The 21537-nt window shown below is 45.0% G+C and overlaps 1 protein-coding gene across 1 annotated transcript in view; it reads right to left on the bottom strand.

Moving 5' to 3' along the window:
* The window catches only part of SMC1B (structural maintenance of chromosomes 1B), a 41577-nt gene that overhangs the window by 14682 nt on the left and 5358 nt on the right, over positions 1-21537 (bottom strand). Inside the window, exons 5-14 of the mRNA XM_051962886.1 lie at positions 17789-18027; positions 17250-17508; positions 15423-15563; positions 14108-14190; positions 12073-12280; positions 10809-10994; positions 7200-7379; positions 3425-3571; positions 2409-2546; positions 861-977 (exon numbers count right to left, since the gene is read on the bottom strand). Of these exons, the coding sequence (XP_051818846.1) occupies positions 861-977; positions 2409-2546; positions 3425-3571; positions 7200-7379; positions 10809-10994; positions 12073-12280; positions 14108-14190; positions 15423-15563; positions 17250-17508; positions 17789-18027 (1698 nt within the window). The remainder of the gene's footprint in view (positions 1-860; positions 978-2408; positions 2547-3424; positions 3572-7199; positions 7380-10808; positions 10995-12072; positions 12281-14107; positions 14191-15422; positions 15564-17249; positions 17509-17788; positions 18028-21537) is intronic.

The raw sequence follows: 21537 nt of genomic DNA, 5'->3' as shown, positions 1-21537 counted from the left end.
GTTTGATAGGACATTGTGTAACTCCCCTCACTCTTCCCTTACTTTCTGACATTTGCTCAGGCTCCTCTGAATAAGGACGAAAGAAGATGTATCTGGGCTGACCGAAAGGCTTTCCTGACAATCACTATTCATGGGGGATCGGCAGAGACACCGGCCCGAGATGTCCCCAGAGGGGAGGAAACCGTGGCATGAAGGTACGCTGCGCCATACTCTACAGGCCAAGCGCGTGCTCAGGGTCCCACAGACGCGCCATCTACAAGGGAACCTTAACTACCGAGGGTCTTGTCCCGCAAGACCCAGCTCAAATACCCCCTGCTGCTTCCCAGGCTTTCTTGTCTGGAACAGAGTCCGTTTGCTTTTATTTTCTTGGTCTTTATTAACATGTACAACTTCGAGGGGCTGCTAGGGGGCGCCACAGTGCAGAGCACCGGCCTGAGTCAGGGAGACTCCACTTCTGAGTTCAAATCCAGCCTCAAATACTTTCCAGCCATGTGACCTGGGGTGGGTAACTTCACCCTGGCTGCCTCAGTTTCCTCCTAGAGTGAGCTGCAGAAAACACAGCAAATCACTCCTGTAGCTCTGCTGAGAAAACCCCAAAAGGGGTCATGGGGAGTGAGATAAGACAAAATGAATGACAACAGGGACATTATGTTTATCTCCCCTGTTCCTTTCTGTAAATTACTTTCTCTCCCCCCCACTGGAAAAAGGAAAAGGGGATCCTCCTAACCAATACTCGTGGCCACGGCTGGCTGCAGGAAGCTCCCCGAGGGCAGGCCGGCCTTGCACCCCCTCTCCTCATTCAGTCCTCTCAGCCCGATGCCCCCCAATTGCCACTCCATCCCGCACATGAGACCCATCACCTTATCTATCCTTTCTTGGAAGTCAGTGATTTTTTGTGCTCTTTCCTTGATGCCATCACTCAGCATGGTATACTGCGATTCAATATTCAGTAATTCGCTCTGTAGCTGGGACTGTTCCTAATTGTGAGAAAGAAGATGCTTTTGTCACATCATGTGTGACATACCCTAAAAGGGGCACACAGAGGGAAACCGAGGCCGTGCCAGGCTCCTGGGAGGTACCGGGGAAGGGGCAGGAGGAGGGTCTGTTAGGTGGCAATGTCTGAACAATCATGGTATCATCAGAGCCGGTTACTTCAGTGAGACTGTTTTCAAGTATGTCAAGTGTTATAAGGTACCGTCGCCATTATTAAAACGAAGCATCAGCCTAATAATGTTAGTTGTTGAGATGACTGCTGGGAATGCGATCTGTGCTGGAAAAAGCCCAGGAACATCAGAGCTCCAGGGGAACTGGGGACCACTCCCTCCAAGCTGCTGTTTCCCAAAGAAGCCCGAGCAGGCTGGCTCTGGGACCATTCTCCATGCCCACGACCCGTGAGCTTGCTGCCCAGAAGCCGCCAAGGACAAGGCTGGACGCTCAGTTTTACAAGTGTAACCTGGGTATGGTCGGGTGTAGGAAAGCATGACGACTACATTCGGGGCAGTGGCCGGCCCAAGGCTTGGGGGAGGGAGAAGGCAGGCAGTGTGAAGCTCCGCACAAAGGGAGCAGGCAACCCCTGTTTGCCTCACCGAAGGCCCAGGGGAACCATCCCCAAAGCCAGCTCAGGGCTTCTCCCTCTCACAGTGGCTAAGCCCATTCACTAGATTTCTTCCTGGGCCACGACATTATCTGTGATTTCTGACAGACATCCGCTTCGCTAAATGAGCAATGGTATTTGCTGGCAAGGCCGCTGGGCCTTTGGATATAGCTTGGAAGTTTCTTCTGGCTAAGGGTTAGTGACAAGGGAAGACACTTCCTGGGGAAGGTTCAATAAATACAATTCTAACTGGATATTCATTCTCCAAGGAGAGAAGAAAAGGCCAACCTTGTGGTCCCAATGGGAAGCAGAGCCTTCCTGGCAAAGGGGATGCTCACAAGCCCTACCTGGGTGATATCCGGCCCCCCAAATAGGAATCCAATCAAAAGCTCACCTCAATGCTGCCCCAGTCCCTATGCTTCCTCCTGGCTCTGTTCATAACCAAATGCTTTCAGAAAGAGATACAAGGGGAACTTTCAATGGCTTCTAAAGGGAGGGAGGGGCAAGGGTTCCTCTGAACTTTGTCTCGGTTGGGCCCAGAGGCCCGTGCCCAGCTCTGAGATAACAAGAGAGCCAGACCACCATCATCTTGAATAGATGGGCCTAATAGTTCTGGAGAGATGACAGAGCCTTCAGGTGGCATAAAGTGGGGGAGCCAGCCAAGGATGCTAAGCCCCCCCCCCAATGGTTACTGGTTGGAGGGCTAGCAAAAAACTACTGCTCAGAGAGATGGCTTTGAGCTCCTTTTTTGTTTAGATTCTATGAGAAAACAAATTCGACTCATTTAAAAACTGAAAGCCTCCTGTCCTGTCACCTTGTGAAAAGCGGCCAGCTGCTTCTTTTTAATCATCTCTAATTCGTTCTGAGAATATTTGAGTCGGGTATGAGTTCCTTGTAACAATGATTGTATTTGCCTCAAATCTGTTTCTTTATGGCGTATTTTCATCATGTCCTAAAAAAAAGAGAAACACTGCAATAAGTTATCTTGTCTTTTCTAGTCCTTTTTCAATGTTTTTTACCTACTTCAACAGTTACTGACTACATCATGTGGGCCCAAGTCTTGCTAGAAACTTGGCTTTGTGGAAGGAGGGTCCCCAGCTTCACTTCCACATGCCCTCGCTGGTCCCCCCGGGGCCTCTCAGCTGCCCCTTAGCAGAAGACACCCAGTGGTTCCCCTCCTGAGCAGTCTCTTCTCCAGGTGAACACTGGCATTTCCTTGCCACAACTCTTGCATGACCTAGCCCCAAATGCTCCATCCTTTCTGAAATTAATGTACTTCCTTCAACTGATTACCCAGGAAAGATTCTGGCACGAGGGCTGAGAGATGCCAAATATGCAATTCAATTCACCCCGACTTCTTAGACCCTAAGTAAGGGGCAGGGGCTTCGAAGACAAAGAAGGAAATGGGTCCTGCCCCCAACAGCTTCCGGCCTCCAAGGAGGTGCTGCCAGAGGCCCAGCTGGGAAGGGCAGCAAGGTTCTGACAGAGGCAAAGTCAGGAGGGGGCCCTTTCTGGGCCCAGGATACCAGAGGCAGCCCTGGGTCTATGGTGTGACCAATGAGGACTAGACATCATACTGCGCAGAGCTTCAAATGACGGGAGGATTTTGTCATGTATTCAAAAGACAACAGGAGAAGCCTAAGGAATGGCTGGTCACCTTGGTCTTAGGAACACAGATATCCACAGGGCAGCGAGGACAGCAGCAAGCCAATTAGGAGGTGAGCACCAAGGACCGAAGCATTTGGGAAGCAGGGGACTGACCAATGAGGAAGGGGATGGAGGAACAGAAAAGTTGAAGCAAAGGGAGCCCCAGGGCATGAGCACATTCACCTTTAGCTCACTGGTGAGCTGGTCTCTTCTTTCCTTCATTTTGTTTAGTTCCTTGTCATCCCAGCATTTGGCTTTGATTTTTAAGTCACTCGACCCTCCAGAAATGACTCCCGATTTCAAAAACAATGTTCCATCCAGAGCTACTGTCTGTAAAGGCAAAGGTGCTTCAGTTGTGAGAAGTCACCTCAGCAGGCAGAGAGCCAGCCCTGAAGTGACCCATTGGCCTTCCACAGAGGACAAGGGACTGGGGAGGACCAAGTGGGTTCTGCAGAACCAGCAGGCGGCCTCTGACCCAGAGTTCAAGAGAATGGGAAAGGGTGAGCTAGGTGCAGGCCAGCAAGACCCACATCCACATGACTTCAGTACTTTACAGATTACATCAATATCAATCAATATCATTATAACTGATTCAATGAAAGCTGAAAAGGTTTTAGTCAAAATTTAACAGCCATTCTTATTAAAAAAAAAAAATACCTCTAGAAATCATAGGAAGAAAATAGTATTTGTCCAAAACCAAGAACAAATGTAGACAATGCAGAAAGGCAATGCTTATCACCATTACTATTTAAAATAGTGCTCAAAATAGCAATAAGACAATGAAAAGAAATAATGAGAATAAACACAGGCAAAGAGGAAATAAAACTATATTTTTTTGTTTTTGTTTTTTAACAAATAATGAAAGTATATTACAAAATTTTAGGGTTAATTAGAAATTAAATAAAATAATTAACAACTTATAGCAGGATATGAAGTAAATTATAGCATTCCTATCTATACAAGCAAAAGTATATATTCCTATATGCAAAAAAATATATAGGAAGAGCTAAAAGGAGAAATTTCAATCTAAATACCTACAGAAACTATAGTTTATAGAACGCGTATCTATACCTATGTCCCAACAGATACTTTTCAAAGGAAGAATTACAAACTACAATTACGGGAAAAATACTCTAAAACTAATAATTAGAGAAATGACCACAAGCACCTCTGAGATTCTACCTCAGAGCTATTGGCCGCTGAACAACAGGCATGCCATGACCCTGCCGGGTCAGCTGGGAACTGATATACATGTATGTATACCCTTTGCTCCAGATGGATTTCTAAGGGCCTCAACCACAAAGAGACAGGAGAAAAGAGACAAGGTACTCTTAAGCACAAAAGTCTTTATACTAGTTCTTTTCATGGGGCCCCAAACTGGAAATTAAGGAGTATCCTTCTCCTGGGGAAGCCCTCCTGCTAAGCAGAGTGGGACAGAGGCAGGTAATGGCCTATGCTGGGGCCATAACAAATGACGCAGGAGAAGGCTTTCGGACTCGCAGGCTACGGATCATCTCCTAGTCTCACAATTCATCCTGTCCTCCTGAAATCATGGAATGGGATATAGACTCAATCAAACAAAAAGCTGTGTGGGGATGGGGAGGGGAGAGGAGACAGAGAAAGGGAAAGGGAAAGGAGGAGGAGGATTAAGCAGATATAAAAACAAAAACTAGGAAAAATGAGAAAGCTGAAAAGAGAGGTGAAAAGTCATTGCAAAAAGGAAGATAAGCTGGTTTCTAACAGCAGAGAATACACAAGATGGCACAGATCTTGCCAGGTCACTTAAAGCAGGGTCCCTCAAATTTGTTTCTAATCTTTTAATCTAGGGGCAAGCATACTTTTATTCTGAGAAGATTAAGATTTAAAAAAAGTAAAGGGGCCTAATGTTGCCTTAGGGCAGCTTCCCAAGATTAACAGATACCAAAAGCAGCTCTGGAAAGGGCCCAATCAGAGCCCTGATGGTTCCTTTTGAGGGGGTACAGAGCCCCACCCTAATGAAAAGTCTGAATATGGGAAGTCAGAGCAAAAGAATGAGCCAACAAAAAAAGAACCCAAACATAAAAGGCTACTATGGATGACAAGGATGCTCAAGACACAACCCAGAAGAAGAAAGTGACTGCAAAATAGGTTCAAACAAAACTTTCAATAAAAACATAGCTTGGGCACAAGTTCAAAAAGAGAAGAATTAAGAGAATTTCTTTTTAATTTTATAAATGAAACAAGGATAATAAAAAACAATGAAAAAGAGAAATGAACATTTAGGAAAAAATATTTTGAAAAAGTTTAATTAGCTTAGTACAAGAGTTGCAGAACTGCATCCAAGCAAGAGACTCCTTGAAAATAGAGATCCAAACCTAAGTTAATCCTTCCCTAAGAGAAAAGGAAGGTAGGGAGAGAGGGAAGGGAGAGAAACATAAGATAGCTCATATAAAAAACTTAATTTGGAAAAACAGATCAAAGAGAGGTAATGTAAGAATCCTCAGAATAACTGAAAGCCATGATTACAACTCCTTCCTCTAAACCCCAAGATATTCCCTTAGAACCCAATTTCATTAGGGACAGTTGCAGAAAGAGTCAAATGACACTGAGGTGATGTCTGGATGATCTTAAAAGAAGAAAGCAAAGGGATGAAAAAAGGAAGACACTATGGAAAAAAACAGAGAGGTCAGGAAGGCTGCGGAAACACCACCGGGGCACCAAGGCTAATAAGGCTGCACCTGGAAGGAGAGCCGGGGGACAGGCAACACATGAGCCTTGCCTCATCAGGAATGGTTAAAAGAGGGAGGATGTGTGCCTCAGAGCCCAAAAGCTGGGAGGAAGCGAAGGGGAGAGGGGCCATCCTGCCCAGGAAATTAAGATTCCCATCAGCAGTATTTTAGTTTCAACGTAAAATGAAATCAATCCAATGGTGAGATGTCTCTGGGTTTAGAGGCAATGAAAGGGCACCTGAGATCCTGCAGAATGAGCAAGGACGCATGAGAACTTCAGGTCAGTCACAAACCCAAACACTTGTAACCACAAAGGGCAATTTATGAAGAATGTTTAGATGGAGTTAGGGTACGTAAGGTTCTGGGCAAGGAAAGAGAAGAAAGGCAGGGAAGCAAGAGCCAGCAGATGGCTCATGCTGAGGGTGCCCCCTCACTCCCTCTTCTTATTTATAAGAAGGGGGCAGGAAACAGTGAGAAAAAAGTGTCAGAGAATGAAATGGGGCGGGGAACAATAGTCAGAATTGGGCATGGGCTGACCTTCAGCTAGAGTGAGGGAGCAGAATCTGAGATACACTGTAAGAAACACCCCCGAAACTGAGAGACGGCCACATTCGCCAAAAGGCTAGAGCTCCAGCTAAGTCCAAAGGGTGGGTGCAGGAAAGGCATGAGCAGACTTGGTGTGATAAGAGAGATAAAGAGGGAGACCATGTTATACTGAAAGAGTCACCCTATAGGGTGGCTTCTAAACACTTAAAAAGAAAAACAAGCTATAGTGACAAATAACAATCCTGGCCCTTATATGAGTTTGGCTCTCCACGGCCAGGAACTGGTGTTGCTATGCCCAGGTCACAGATGAGGAGATTAAGGCAGCACCAGAGAAAAGGCCCTTCCTGTCAGGGAGAGTCTGCCCAAAACCTAGGTCACGTGCTGTTGGCAAGACACCTTCTCCGGCCCCTTCTGATCGTCACTCTGAGCCACCCGCACTTGGCTGGGCACATGCTTTCTCCAGGAACACTAGGGGCTCCTCTGCCCCCCTACAAGGCACGCTCTAACAGACAGGCTCCTGACCTTTTCCCTCATCTCATTTATGGGTGTATCAAGTTACAGGGCCAAGAAAGTGTGAACATAAAAGCAGGGAAAAGTGAAATCAATTAAGGCACGTGTTTGCACGCCCGTTGCATGGGGGTGGTAAATGCTCACCCCCATCACATCTCAGCACGTTTCCCAGCTGCTCATCGGTCCCCCCTCACCTTCAGCCGCTCGGACCCGCCAAAGGCCACGTGCCGGGCTTCTTCCACAGTCTCGCACACAAGCCCGTTGCCGCACACAAACTGGATGACCTTCTTCAGCTGCGGAAGCTGGGTCTGCACAACATCTATCACCATCTTGGAGCCTTTTATCTCCCTGAGCCTTTCATTGATAGGCTTGATCTGAAAGACACAATAAAGAGCACATGAGGTGTGATGCTCCAGGAGTATCCCGCGCTCAGGGGGCATCCTCAACCAGTCCAGCTCTGGCAAGCAGACAGAGGAGTAAAGCACCAGCTGTGCAAGAAGAGCTAGGAGACTGGGCCCAACCCCTCCATTTCACAAAGAGGAAAGCCGTCCCTTAACAAGCATTTCCCGAATACTAGGATGTGCCAGGCTAGGAACCGCAGAGGCCTACAGAGGCGGCGCTGCTTGTGGACTCACCCTTCCCCCACCCCAGCCAGCCTGGCAAACACACCCAGTCTACATGTGCGGGGCTTTGGCAGGATTGGGGGAGATCAGCCAAGCCCTGATAAAGGCAAGAGCCTTTAGGCAGAGCTGCGAGGGGAGCCAGGAGGGCTTCTGAGAGAAGGAAAGGGAGCATGAGCCAGAGAGAAGCGGGCACTTCATCTTCAAGGCCACGGAGGAATGCCAGGTGATGGAAGCTTCCCAAGCCGAAGGAACTTCCACTTGGAGAAAGACAACAGAGGGTTGGGGTGACCAATTCAGAGGCTCAGAGTTCCATTCTGGATATGTTGATTCTGAGATACTTTGGGGGCATGTCCTGCATGGAAGGGCAGGGCCCTTCCCTTTGTTCCTCTTCTGTACCTCCAAATCTGGGCCCTGCAGTCCCATTCAGCTCCCTGCCATCCTCTGGTGACCCGAGCCATGGACCTCCCCTGCTTTTCTTCAGTGGTATGAGTGAAGATAACCACTGACAGATTCCGTTTCTAATTTATGGATCTGATCTCAACTGAGTGCTCTTTGTAAAAATACCTAAGAGGACTCACAGACACTAATACAAAGTGAAGGGAGCAGAACCAGAGAACAATGTATCCAAACAGCAATACCATGATCCATCCAAATCCAAAGGACTCCTGAGAAAACACTTGCAGAAAGACAACTGATGGGCTCAGGGTACAGACGAAAGCATGTTGTGGTTGCTTTTGGCGGGAGACATGACTCACTGGGAAATGAGTTCTGCAAGACTACATATGTAGAGGTTATAACAGATTTTGGTTTTGTTGCCTTCTTATTGGGGTGGGGGGAGGGAGAGAATTTGGAACTAAAAAACAATCCCAATTCTTTTTTCCTCAGAATTTATTAATTTCAATAGAAGGCAGAAAATCTTTTCAAAACTTAGCAATAACCAGAACACCTGTCACCCAACTGTTTGCTGAGTGTGGGTAATTCACAAAAAGTCCTAGCCATACACTATTAAAAGTTTTGGGATTTGGGCAGAATAGATTCATTTCATGGTTTCCTTAGCATGTGCACAAAATAAAATATGATTCATTTCATTTATCCAAAACTTCTTGAATCCAGTTTCTTCAATTAATCATGAGGGAATGACTGGCCAGTCAGCAGTTCTGAGAAATGATCCGAGTTCCTGGGCATGCCACTTTATGGTGGCGTCCCTTTATCAACTGTCAAGGAGGCAGAACTGACACTTCTTTCACATCAACCCAGTTAGGTCAGATTTTAAGCAATCACTATACGTTAAAAAGATTGGTGTGAGAGGAGAGGAAGTGGAGGCAAGAAGTGTGCGCAGAAATGCTGAGGACTCTGAGAGACAGAAGAGGATTGTAGGAGGACAGTGGAAGGAGATGGCCACATCCTGGGCACTTCAGAAGGCACCGAACCATTCTGAGATGTTGAAGAGTGCAAGGTTGAGAGAAAGTGCTCATGGCAGCCATGGTATATGGGGACTAGAGAACCAATCAGCAAGGAGGCAGGTCCCAGCTTGCTCCTGACTCTGTACACAGTACAGGAATCTGTGACCTGAACGTAACCATGGGTCTTACTCGGGATTGCTTCAGAGTCCCCTGGGACCTTTTTCTGCCCCCAGGTGCTCAAATGCTTCCTGTTGCTTTGCCCAGCCCCTACCCATGTCTCTCGTCCTAACTGGTCCTGGGTGGGACAGATGATTTGCGATGACTTTTTTTTTGGGGGGGGGCTTTCCCAATTAGATTTTGGCTGGGCCTATTTCCTAGGCTGTTATGGAAGAGGTAAACTGGAAAAAAATGTTGGCTGTCACCCCATCATCTGGATTCTGCCTCTAACAACTCCTAGTTTCCAGTCTCATGACTAAACTTTTTCCTTTACAATGAAGTCCTTTACAAAAGAAACTGTTATTGATTCCTTCTGACATCCCTGATGTTTTCCAGCCTTCCAGAAAATCACTCTGAATAACAAGGAATAAAAGGGGAAAAGATCCAATAGTCCATTTAGGGCTAAATCAGAAGGCCTTTATCCTGCGGCTCCTCATGGGCTCTGCAGGCTCTGATCATGGTGGCCACCCTCTTTTCTGGTTTTTCCCGACAATGCTTTTCTTGAATCTTCCAGCTGTTCCCAAGTCTCCCCAGGTGATCTCCAGCCCTATCGTGCTCCTCGATTGTGGCTCTAAGCCAAGGTTCTGGGCCCTTTCCACAATGAGTTTACTGATCTTGACAGAGCTAACTCCAGAACTTTGATTCTTGTCCTAGTCTCTAAAACCATCAACTGGCTACTGGATTTCTGAAACTAGATGGCCTGTGGGCATCTCAAGCCCAACACATCCGAAAGAAAACACACATTTTGGAGGGGCACCACCAGTGCTGAGGAGGATTCCTCAGTTAGCCTCACTATATCCAACATGGAACCAAGTCTTTTTTCCACCTTGACAACATCTCTCATATCCCTTCCCCTCTCTTCATTCCCACAACCATAGCCTCATGTGATGAGATCATCATCTCTCACCTGAAGTATTCAGGTAGCCTCCAATGGTCTCCCTACCTCAAACCTCTCCCAGTCTCTACTCAATGAACTCTAGGGGATGACCTCTACTACTAAAGATAAGCCACTCACTCTGGCATTCAAAGCTCTATGCAGTCTGGCCCCAACTACCTTTTCCAGTCTTACACACCGCTCCCCTTTGTGGCCTCGATGGCTTCACCCATCTCCCACACCTGGAAGGGGTTCCCTCATTACCTCCAAGATGCAGCTCAGACCTCATCTTCTACATGGAAGCTCTCTTGGCCCCTTTCACTAATGGTTCCCCTGGCCCTCTGAATCAGGATGTGTCTATTGTTTGCACATCTACGAATGAAGATAGTGTCCTCCACGAGCACGGGATGTCATTTCTGTTTCTGGGACCTGTCGTTCAGCACGTGCTCCCTGAATGTTCACCCAACTGATGAATGTTGGACAACCGAGTCTTTGAATGGCCTGTGGTGCTCCAAGCTCATACCTTCGGTGCTTCTGTGAAGACTGGCTTGACGAGCAGGCTCTCACAGTACAACTGGGCAGTGTGTGCTTCCTGCCTTGGAGGGCCTTCCAGAAGCAGCACGTTATTGTGGAAGGTCAGCTCGGCAAGAGGATACCACTTTATCACGACTTATGAAAGATACTTACATCAAGGTTATCCAGAGCAAGGAACGTCTCAGCTTCAGCTCTTTCTTCTTTCAGGAATCGAATGCAATCTCTTGCTATTTTTTCAGAAACTACCACAATAGCTGTTAAGTATCTGCCAAAGAGTTTGGTCACAGCAAGCTGGTACTTCTTATGAATGGGATGACATAAATCAAGGAGTCTGCCAAACTTGGGAAAGTTCAAAAGAAAAGCACACAAGTATTTAGTGCATGATTTCTTTCAGTTTAACCAAAAAGCACAAATCTATCATTTTCAAGAGGATAAAAAATTCCCTTGATTTTGCTACAAGTGCAGACTTGCAAATGTCACTAGCATCTTGCATTTTTTCAAGTACTCTAAATGTACAGAATGAAGAGCCTCAAAAGGTGATTCCAGCCATTTCAGATGCCAAATGTTTCAGAAATCATCTAAAATTCTATGTTTTTAAACAAGGCAACCGAAATAAGAGCAGACTCTGAAAAGTCTAAGGAAAATACTCCAGCTCATTAAAAATAGGTTTGCCACAGGGACTGTCTTCAGGGAAACACATTTGTAGCTTTTTGTTCTTTAGGCTCAAGGAGGTCTGCATTCATTTCTGTCTACTCCAAGGTCTCATGATGAGGAGCTCCTGCCCTATGGCAGGGAAAGGCTGAACATCTGGTGGGCAAGTCCCACGAGCTGCCAGAAAGGCTTCAAGGACCAACCTAACACGAGACTTGGCCATCCCAGTCAAGTTCAGAGACTCACTCCCAGGAAGCTGGGGCCAAAAAGAGGAATTTTTTTGGCTACAGTAACTCATGAGAATTAGGTAAAGGGCTATAATTGTATTGGTGATTAAGGAAACCGTGGATCTTTTATAATATTCATGAAGTCTTATTTTCTCCACAAGACAGTATGGTCCAGTGGAAAGAGCCCCTGCCTGGGAATCAGGAAGCCCATTACCTACCAGCCCCAGTTCCGACCCTCCCTGGCCATATGACTCTGGGCAAGCCACATTTTACATCTGTAAAATAGGGAATCTGATTGCTCAGAGTACTTGGAGAAGGTTTGCTTCCAAGTACTCCCAACACTACAGAACCCCAAGAACCCAGTGCTGCCAGGGGCTCCAAAGGCACCTTGGCCAGCCCTGGTGCCCATCTGCTGCTCAAACTGTGGTTTCTGCCTGACTTCCACATCTCAGCTTCTCAATCACATTTGTTTTTCCCACTGAACCGAAAAGCTCCGAATCTAATTCACCCAGAATGCCTAAGTCAAACGTTCTAGTTACCACAGACTCGGGATAAAGCCTTTTCATGCACTCCAGAATCTCTACTTTCTTTTGCTGGCGCTTTCCTTCATGATGATCAATGCGTGCATCCTGTAACTCCATTCTGATGAAACTCAATTCTTCATTCACTTTGACCATTCTGAGTTTGGACTCCTCAATTTCCTTAACGAGGGTTTCTTCTTGTTGGGTTTTCTCTTTCAAACAATTGCTAGATGCCACAATGACACAGAGGAAATGAAAAGCGAGATGATGTCATCTGCTGTTGTCAGGAATAGTAGGGGGGAGAGGCAGATTAATTACATGGTCACCACAAGCAGGGTGGGGCACTCAGAGAAGAATCTAATGTAACCCAAACCATCCCAAAGAATTGTCAGTCATAGCTGAGGACATTTAGTTTCGATGCAAAAGGCATCCCTGACAAATGGCCATCTGGCCATCACCTGAAAGCCACCAGTGATGAAGATTCGCTATCTTTCCAATTTAGGATGTCTTGTATTTAGTACAATTTTTACTTCTTATTGCTAACTAAATGGTCAAAACTTAAACACTCTTTTATTAATTCTAAAGAGCATTCTGGAGAGTAATTTGGAAGTGCACCTAATGTTCTACAAAACTCTGCTTACTCTTTGAGCCAGCAATACCCCTGCTAGGTCTGTATCACAAAGTGATCAGAGAAAAAGGAAAAGGACCTATGGGTATAAAGATACCAACAGCAGTTCTTTTTCTGCTAGCAAAGAAATAGACAGTGAGGAGATGCCATCCACTGAGGAATTGATGAATAAGATGTAGTCTTATGTTGTGATGGACTACTACTGTGCTAGAAGAAGTGACAGGAAGGATGGAAAGACTCATATGAACAGATACAAAATAAAGGAAGGAAGCAAGAAAATATTATAGAATAACTGTAATACTACATGATGATCAGCTGAGAAGACTTAGCTATTTTCAGCAATACAATGATCCAAGACAATTCCATAAGACCCATATGAATAATGCTATCCACCTCCAGAGAGCCACAGAAAACCGATCAACTCTCGAGTGAGGATTGAAGTACACTTGTATCACTTTATTTTACTTAGTTCTGTGTGTATTTTTTTTTTTTGCAACATAGATAATGCGGAATGTTTTTGCATGACTTCATATGTTTAACTGATATATTTTTCTCTTCTCAGGAAGCAGGAGGAAAGGCAGGTGGGAGATAGAGATTTGGAACTCAAAATTTTTAAAAATGAGTGGTAAAATTTTTTAACATGTAATTAGAAAATATCAAAATAAATATATACTTAAAACTTTAAAAATATATAATTACTTTTTTATAACTAAAAAGGCATTTCAGGCCCTTCCAATACTAAAGAATTCAGTGCTCAAGAGGTCATAGAGCTCACACCCAGCACCTTTCCACCAAAGCTTCCTGCCCCTCCTGCTTTCTCTTTGCTCTCGTGCTATTCTCTTCTGCCATCCCACCAGAGTAGTAGGCGCTTGAGGCCAAGGATTGCTTCATTCTTGTCTTTGTAATCCCCACCATGTAAATGCTTCAGAAATTTCGAGAATTTCACTTTCTCAGATGAAGTTCTTTGAAAGATGACATGATTCCATAATTGTGTTGAAAGGTCCCAAGATACCCACGTCAGCACCAATGAACAAACTACCCCGAGCTGACACCTGCCTCATGCTTTGACTTCTAACATCTAACATCAAAAATCCCTGGTTACGTCATACAAGATGTGCTAAGCCCCATCTACAGATGAGGCAAAGGCGGCTTAGTGACTGACAGGGTCACACAGCTGAGGAGAAGCAGGTTCTCCTGACTACAATTGAGGTTCTTCCTGCTCCCCCTAACCTGCCTCCCCAGGGAGGAAGAGATTCTACTTCTGGAAAGCAGCCAGCACGGGACTCTTCCAACATCCTGTGGTGAAGACCTTCATGTTCTTTCTGATGGAAAGGGATTAAAAGGGGGGCAGAAGGAAGAAGGTGAGCTACTTCTGGACTCAAATCTTCAACAAACAAGAATCACCATATTTGTTTCTATACCTACATGCAAGTATTTGTATATTCCTCCAATTTCTCTATGCGTTTATTATGGTCTTCTATTTGTTCCTTTATTTGCTTTAAATTTCCCTAAAAAAGCAAATGAAATTTAAAATCAATTATGAGAGCTACAAAAGAGACCTTAGAGAAATGCTCGCACTTTACCCAGCAGGCCTCAACTGGACTTGAAGACTTATTGGATGTTGGTGGTTTGGGAACTGCTCCTGTTTCCTGAATAAATGACACTTAAATGTCTACAAGTATAATTTCAATACTGAAGACTTAGCTCTTTTGAAGGCTAACTCTTCCTATTCCATCCAAGAGCCACAGCCAACCCAAAAGGCTTGCAGAAGCTCCCTTTAGCTACCAGAGCCAGGCACGCTGGACCATCTCTCATCCCTCTGCAGCCCGCATCTTTTCCAGCCTTGTGTCCCTTCATTTTTCTTCACAGCTCTGCTCTTCCAACCCAAGTGGCCATGAGCCAAGCTTTCTATAGTTTCCTAGAGCACAGATTCCTGACCTGGGACCCTAAACTTGCTGGCTTTTAAATAATTTGAAGACTATTTCAAGACTTGGTTTTCTTTATTATCCTTGTTTTATTTGTGTTTTGTTTCATACATTTAAAAATGTTATCCAGAGAAGGGTTCCACACATAGTCACTGATTACCCACAGCTTCTTCCCTTCTTCCCCTCCACAAAAGGTGAAGAACTTCTGGTCTCTACACTCAAAGTCCCTTTAACCACTACATGATAGTCCCCGTGACCATCTTTGATCCGAATCCCATCCCTTCAAGGTCCTTCTGGAAGGGAGATGTCCCACACCCTTGCCAGTTGCTAGGACTCTTGACCATGCTGACAACAATTATTTATTTGGGATATGTGTGTTTCACCGTCCCTGTAAAAAAGGCAGGGAACTATTAGTAGTCACCTTTCTACTCAGCAGCTAGAACAAGGCCTGCATACAACAGGTCCATACAACCTGTTCACTGAAGAGCTGAGCATGAACCCTACCTATAGGGCTGATCCCCTTGTATACTGGTCTGGAAATCAAGCTACATTTCCTAATGGAAACTATGCAACGAATGAATAATGGTTACATTCAAAAGTTAATGCCCCAAAGGCGTCTTGAGTTACCAGATCACTTAGCAGAAGGGCAGAAAACTGTCTTCTCCCCTTCCTGATTCACAGTCAATTCTCACCAGACCAATCTCCTGCCCAACTTCCTGAAAACTTGTCTGGCTCCTGGGTTTTCCTGACTCTTGCTAACAAACAGGTGGGGCTGGCATCAAGGTCACACTGACGGGTGACAAGATGCGGCCTACCTGAACTTCTGTTCGCCGCCTCTCCCCAAAGGCCTGTCTCTCCTCATCTGCCCTCTGCTCCCACTGCAGCTTTTCCAGCTGCTGCGTCATGGTCGCCACCTTCTTGATCACTTGTTCCTTAAGTTCCTTGTACTGATCCAGCTGGATAAAGAGCACCCAGACATGCCTCACTCAGTGAGAGAAAGGATAGGAAATTCTCAAAGCATAACAACTTTATCCAGCAGATAATTATTATTACTAAAAAATAAAGATCGTATACAGGTTCTGTAATTGTTGGCAACTTTTGTCCAATGAAATAATGCAGATATAAAATGAATGTTTCAGGTTCTACAACAGCTCAGCTCAGATAGCTCGCAGTTATTCAAAACAAAATTTTCAAGTTTTTAGCAATGTGCTCCAAAAACAAGATGGGCCAAACTCTTCCATGTGACCTTGGGGAGTGAAAAATGTTTTGCAAAATTAGATTCAAGCCAGAGCTCTGGAATGCTTTGTGTATGTGTAGCTGAATAATCTGTGGTCGTTGTCTAGTCCTTTCAATTGGGTTCAATTCTTCATAACCCCACATTTGGGGTTTGCCTGGCCAAGATACTAGAGGAGTTTGCCATTTCCTTCTCCAGTTCATTTTACAAAGAAGGAAATTGAGGCAAACAAAGCTAAGTGACAAGGCCAGGGTCACACAGCTAGGAAATATCTAAGTCCAGATTTGAATTCAGGAAGATGAGTCTTCCTGATTCCAGGCCCAGTATTCTATTCTCTGTAACATCTAGTTGCCCTCAAATACAAATACTTATATACAGAGAGAGAATCTCCAAATATTGTATGCATGATCATTTGGACATTTAAACATATTACACATTATGTAATATTACACACAAAATAATGTTAAAAAATAAATTTGCATGCAAAAAATTTAAAATTATTCATGTAAACAAGCAAGGAATAATATCAAATTTGGGGCTATGTTTAGTTCATCCTCTTTCTGTCATTTAAACAGTCATCTAAGTTTCTATACTGTCACATAGCTTTGAGAAAAATTTTCTTTACATTTGTGAGCAGAGAAATTAAAGTGAAAAATAAGAAATCAACTCTTTGGAAAACATCTTCTGGCCACAAAAGCAAATCCTATTAATATAATTCTCAGATCTTGAAAGACCACCAAATGGCACTAGTCAATCATTGTAGATTCATAGGACATAAAAAATATTTTATGGAGAACATGTCCGGCACTCACAAGGTGGTCAGAAAAGGCGATAGAGGGATACTCTCAAGGGATCTCTTTAGAACTGATTGTATGACATGAGAGAGACAAGCACAGGACCACCCAGCATGGCGTGAAGGTACTGTGCTCTTTGAGAACAGCAGAATTGCAGTAGCTCAGAAGAAACGCGAGATGTGCAGTTAGAGAAGTCACCCCAAATGTTCATAGGGACTATTTGTGTCCGACCTGCGGCAGAGCACTCCGAGCTTGTATTGGTCTGATCAGCCACAGTTGGACAAGCTGTAACTCAACTCTAGCATAGTGATACCGTATTTTGGTCCTCTTCAAGAACAAAGAACAACCACCAAGCAACGTAGCACTTCCAAGCTGCAGGGAACCTAAAATACCTCCTCATCACCTCACATTATACATGAGGCTGAAAGAGACTCCAAAGTCAGTATTCCTATAAATGGAAAGATGAAGCTTTAAAATTAATTACTAAGTACCGCTAGGCAAAAAACATTAGAAACATAGGCTGTTGGTTCCCTCTGGATCTTCACCCAATTCTTCTCCCCCACAGCAAACCCCAGAGAGCCTGACGGGGAGGCTTCAGGAGGCTGGATTCTCACCTGACTGGCTTCCAGCTCGATGTCCCTACCACGACGCAGTTTCTCTTCTTCAATCTGCTTCTCAAAGTTCCTCCAGCTCCCGTCTAATTCTTGCAGCTCTTTTTCCAGGGCTTGGATATCATCTTCTTGCTTGGCACACTGCTTCTCACTGACCTTGATGGACTTCTTGGCCATCTCCAGCTTCTTGAGGTGATGTGAGGTATTCTCCTTGGCCTTGATGTACTGGGGCCTCTTCTGATTCAATACTGCATCCAGAGCCCTGGAAAGAGAGATGACACTTGCCTGCTTACTCCAGAGTCACTGGCAAGGTGAGGATCACATGGGTTTTCACAACAAGGCAATTGTATTTGTGTGAGTTACGAGACCCTGGGCACATCCTTTACATCTCCAATTCCCTCCAGGTCAACAGGCAGGAGAAGAACACATCCTCTATCTCCCTGACAGGGTTGGGGGGGAGTCAAGAATTTCAGATTTCAAGGGATCGACAACTCTAATTGTACTTACTTTAAACCTACCTCTTTTTAAACTAAACAACTCACTTCATCTCCTTTTCCATTTGCTGAAGTTCTCTGGTTAACTTTCCAAGGTCCTTCTTCTTGTTTTTCACTATGTTTTCATCAGCAGAGACGGAGTCTTTTGTGAGAGCCAATTTCCTGTTCATTTCATCTAGTTCACCGGTCAGAAAATGAATTTTTTTCTCATTGTGGTAAAGCTGAAAAAGCTGCAGGTGTATCTTCTTCTCTTTCAGTTCCTCGAGGAGGACCTGGTAGCGGTCGGCCTGATTGGGGCAAAACCAGAGACGACCTTAGGGAGCCTGGACACTGGTAGGCCATATACTCCTCCAGCCCCTCCCTCCATGGTTGCACCCTTTCTGTCTGGTCTCCCTCTAAGCCTGAGAGGTGCTGACTCCTTATCATTCCCCTCCCCTCCCATGCTCCTTTCTGGCTCACCGTGCCCCACCCCCCCCAGCATCTTTCATGACTTCTGAGTCACTACCACCCTCTTCCTCCCTACCTCCCTCCCCCCAGTACCTTCCCCCATTACTCCTCTCCCCAATCCTGCCCTGCAAGAAGTATCCTTGGGACTCAAAAGACAGCGCCCAGGTGCCTCCCAAAACAAGCCTCCAGAGGCTCACATCATTCACACTGCACTGATTATGCCCTTCCTGGGAATCAGCCCTCATGGGCTTAGGCTCTAAGGGGAAAGAGCTACTTCCCAAATCACCAGGAAAGGCACTATAGGACCTTGAAGGGCAAAAGGAACCTCCAGAGATAAAGGGAGAAGAAAGGGGTCCATCCTGGTCTGGAGGCTGAGGGGGAGGCCATTTAGTGCCAGCACAAGGGGATTCACTGGGTTGTGGCCCCATTTTGGAGGCAAGGAATGATGCCATCCAAAGAGGGTCACAGGCAGGAAAGGTGAGTCTTGGCAAGAGGTGGGAGAGGCTGTGATTAAGAAGACCCTGAGGAAGCTTCAGATTAAGACTTAGAGGTCTTGGGTGGTCAGGGAGGGTGGAGGGAGGTAGGATACAAATTGGCCAGGGCAGTATTGAAGGGAAAGCTCAATGTCCTCGTGGCTCTGGCTCTCCAGCATCTCCCACATGGGCAATACCATCCTGGCAAACCAGCCTCGTAACCCATCCGATAAAGAAGCCATTTGCAGCCCAAGTGCCCCAAAGAGCACCATGGAAGCAGACCCCAAGGACACTCAAACTGTGCTGATCCAGCAGTACCACTGCCAGGTTTCTAGACCAGAGAGTAGGAATGAATCCGCATGCACAAATTTATTAGAGCAGCTCTTTTTGGGGTGACAAAGAATTGGAAACGAAGGGCTGCCCATCAAGTGAGGAGTGGGAATGCAAAGCTGGGTACGTGACTCTGGTGGAATACTGTTGGGTGAGGAGTGATGAACAGCACGCTTCCAGAAAGACTTCCACGAACTGATGCTGAGTGAAGTGAGCAATCGGGAGAACACCATACACAGCAACAGCCACGCTGCAATAATCAACCATGCTGGCAATCAGTGATCCAAGACAATTGCAAAAGATGAGAGAAAATGCCATCCACATCCAGAGAAAGAACCAAGGAGTCTGAATGCAGATCAGAGCAGACTATTCTCACTCCCCTCCCATCTTTTCTCTTAGAAAGAGGGAGAACTATCTTCAGATGCAATTGGAAAAAAAATTAAATACTATTTTTAAGACTATCTAGAGGCAAAGAAAGCCTGGAAAAGGGCACAGGGTCCACATGTGAACAAAGCTGCCAAAGGACCTCTGACCACACAGTGAGGCTGGAGGCCAAGGTCCACGGACTGCCAGCGGCCACACAAAGAGCCTTATGCTGAGCATCTCTCAACATGCAAATGATGGCCAAGGGCATCAGCAGGTGGGCTCAGGGGGCAAAATGATGGCTTGTCCAAAGCCAGGTGGATCATGGCAACAGCTTCCACTTAGGCATCTCCTCACAAATATGCTGGGAGAGAGGGGCCATTCTCCCCACTTCACAGATGACTAAACCCAAGCAGGCAGCAGGGAGTGGCCTGCTCAGGGTCACAGAGGGAGGAATTCATATTCCTCCAGATGGATTCTGTTATTATTGCTTCTAGTTTTATCAAATCACCCTTTGGTAAGCAGAGAGGTGCGAGCTTGTAAAATCGTTAGGAGAAATCACTAAGTTACTTTGGGGAGTACTGTCATCCAGCTGCCCCTGGCTTGGCAGGCCTCCCCATACAGTGCTGGGAGGATCTTGGCCCACTAATGGAACTCCTCTCTCTGCTGGGGTCCAAGGAATGTTCAAAAAGGCCATGAACTCCGTGCATTTTCTCTACTTTCCGTAGCTTTGCTAAATTTATCATTTCAATTAATTTTTAGTTGACTTGAGGGCCCCCTTGATCCAGACCACCCAATCCCCTCCAAAACATCAATTTTTTGTTCTCTTTATTCTCATTTTCTTTTTCTTATTGTAATGTCCCAGCAAGCATTTCTCCTACCCGGCTAAACATTGCAATGATAATGGACATCCTGGCTTCAATTTGATTTTATTATTAGAAAGGCTGCCAACCTTTTTCCGTTATCAACATAGTTTGCTCTCAGTTTGAAATTCTGTGGCACAGTGTTTTATACTCGGAGTCAGGAACAAATCAAATTCAAATCCAGCCTCACACACTTCCTAGCTGGGTAGCCCAAGACAAGTCACTTCACCTCTGTCTCAATTTCCTCATCTGTAAAATGGAGATAATTTAGCAATCATCTCCCAAGGTTATTGTGAGGATATAATGAGACCATATTTGTAAAGTGTTAAGTATAATGCCTGGCACATCATAAGCATCACACAAATGTTAAGTATGGCTGTTATTATCAGTTACTGTATTAAGAAGAAGTCCACTTATTCCTATGCTTTTGAGTATTTTGAATAGGAGACATTATTAGGTTTTGCCAAAAGGATTTTTAACACTTACTGATTTAATCATGCAGTTCTCATAATTTTTGTTAACATGATCTATAATGTTTGCATGATTTCCTACACTGAATCAATCCTATATTCCTGGCATAAATCCAACTAGGTTGTAATGCATAGTTATTTTAATTTGATGTTATAAGGGGTAGCTTGTTGGTGTAGTGGATAGAACCCCAGCCCTGAAGTCAGAAGGACCTGAGTTCAATCTAACCTCAGACACAATACTTCCTAGCTGTGTGACTCTGGGCAAGTCACTTAACCCCAACTGCCTCAGCAAAAAAAAAAAAAAAAAAAAAGTTGCTATAGCCTAAGTGATGATAATTTATTTGAATCAATGTTTTACTTATTTATTTATTTTAATAATTATTAACTTTTTATTGACAGAACCCATGCCAGGGTAATTTTTTTTTTATAACGTTATCCCTTGCTCTCACTTCTGTTCCGATTTTTCCCCTTCCTTCCCTCCACCCCCTCCCCAATATGGCAAGCAGTCCTATACATGTTAAATAGGTCACAGTATATCCTAGATACAATATATGTGTGCAGAACTGAACAGTTCTTTTGTTGCACAGAAGAATTGGATTCAGAAGATAAAAATAATCCGGGAAGAAAAACAAAAATGCAAGCAGTTTACATTCATTTCCCAATATTCTTTCTTGGGGTGTAGTTGCTTCTGTCCATCATTGTGAATCAATGTTTTATTAGGGAGATGGGTTTATACTATTATTTCTCCCTGACTTAGGTCTCAAGACTCCAATGTGTCTACATTCAGAGCTTTTGGGAGGGAACCTCCTATTTTTTTTTGCAGGCAACATATGTAATTTTGGAATGGACTG

This window comes from Antechinus flavipes, chromosome 5, assembly GCF_016432865.1.
Source record: "Antechinus flavipes isolate AdamAnt ecotype Samford, QLD, Australia chromosome 5, AdamAnt_v2, whole genome shotgun sequence".
Classification (NCBI taxonomy): domain Eukaryota; kingdom Metazoa; phylum Chordata; class Mammalia; order Dasyuromorphia; family Dasyuridae; genus Antechinus; species Antechinus flavipes.
Note: the sequence above shows the minus strand (reverse complement) of the source record. Positions and strands in the feature narration are given on the sequence as shown.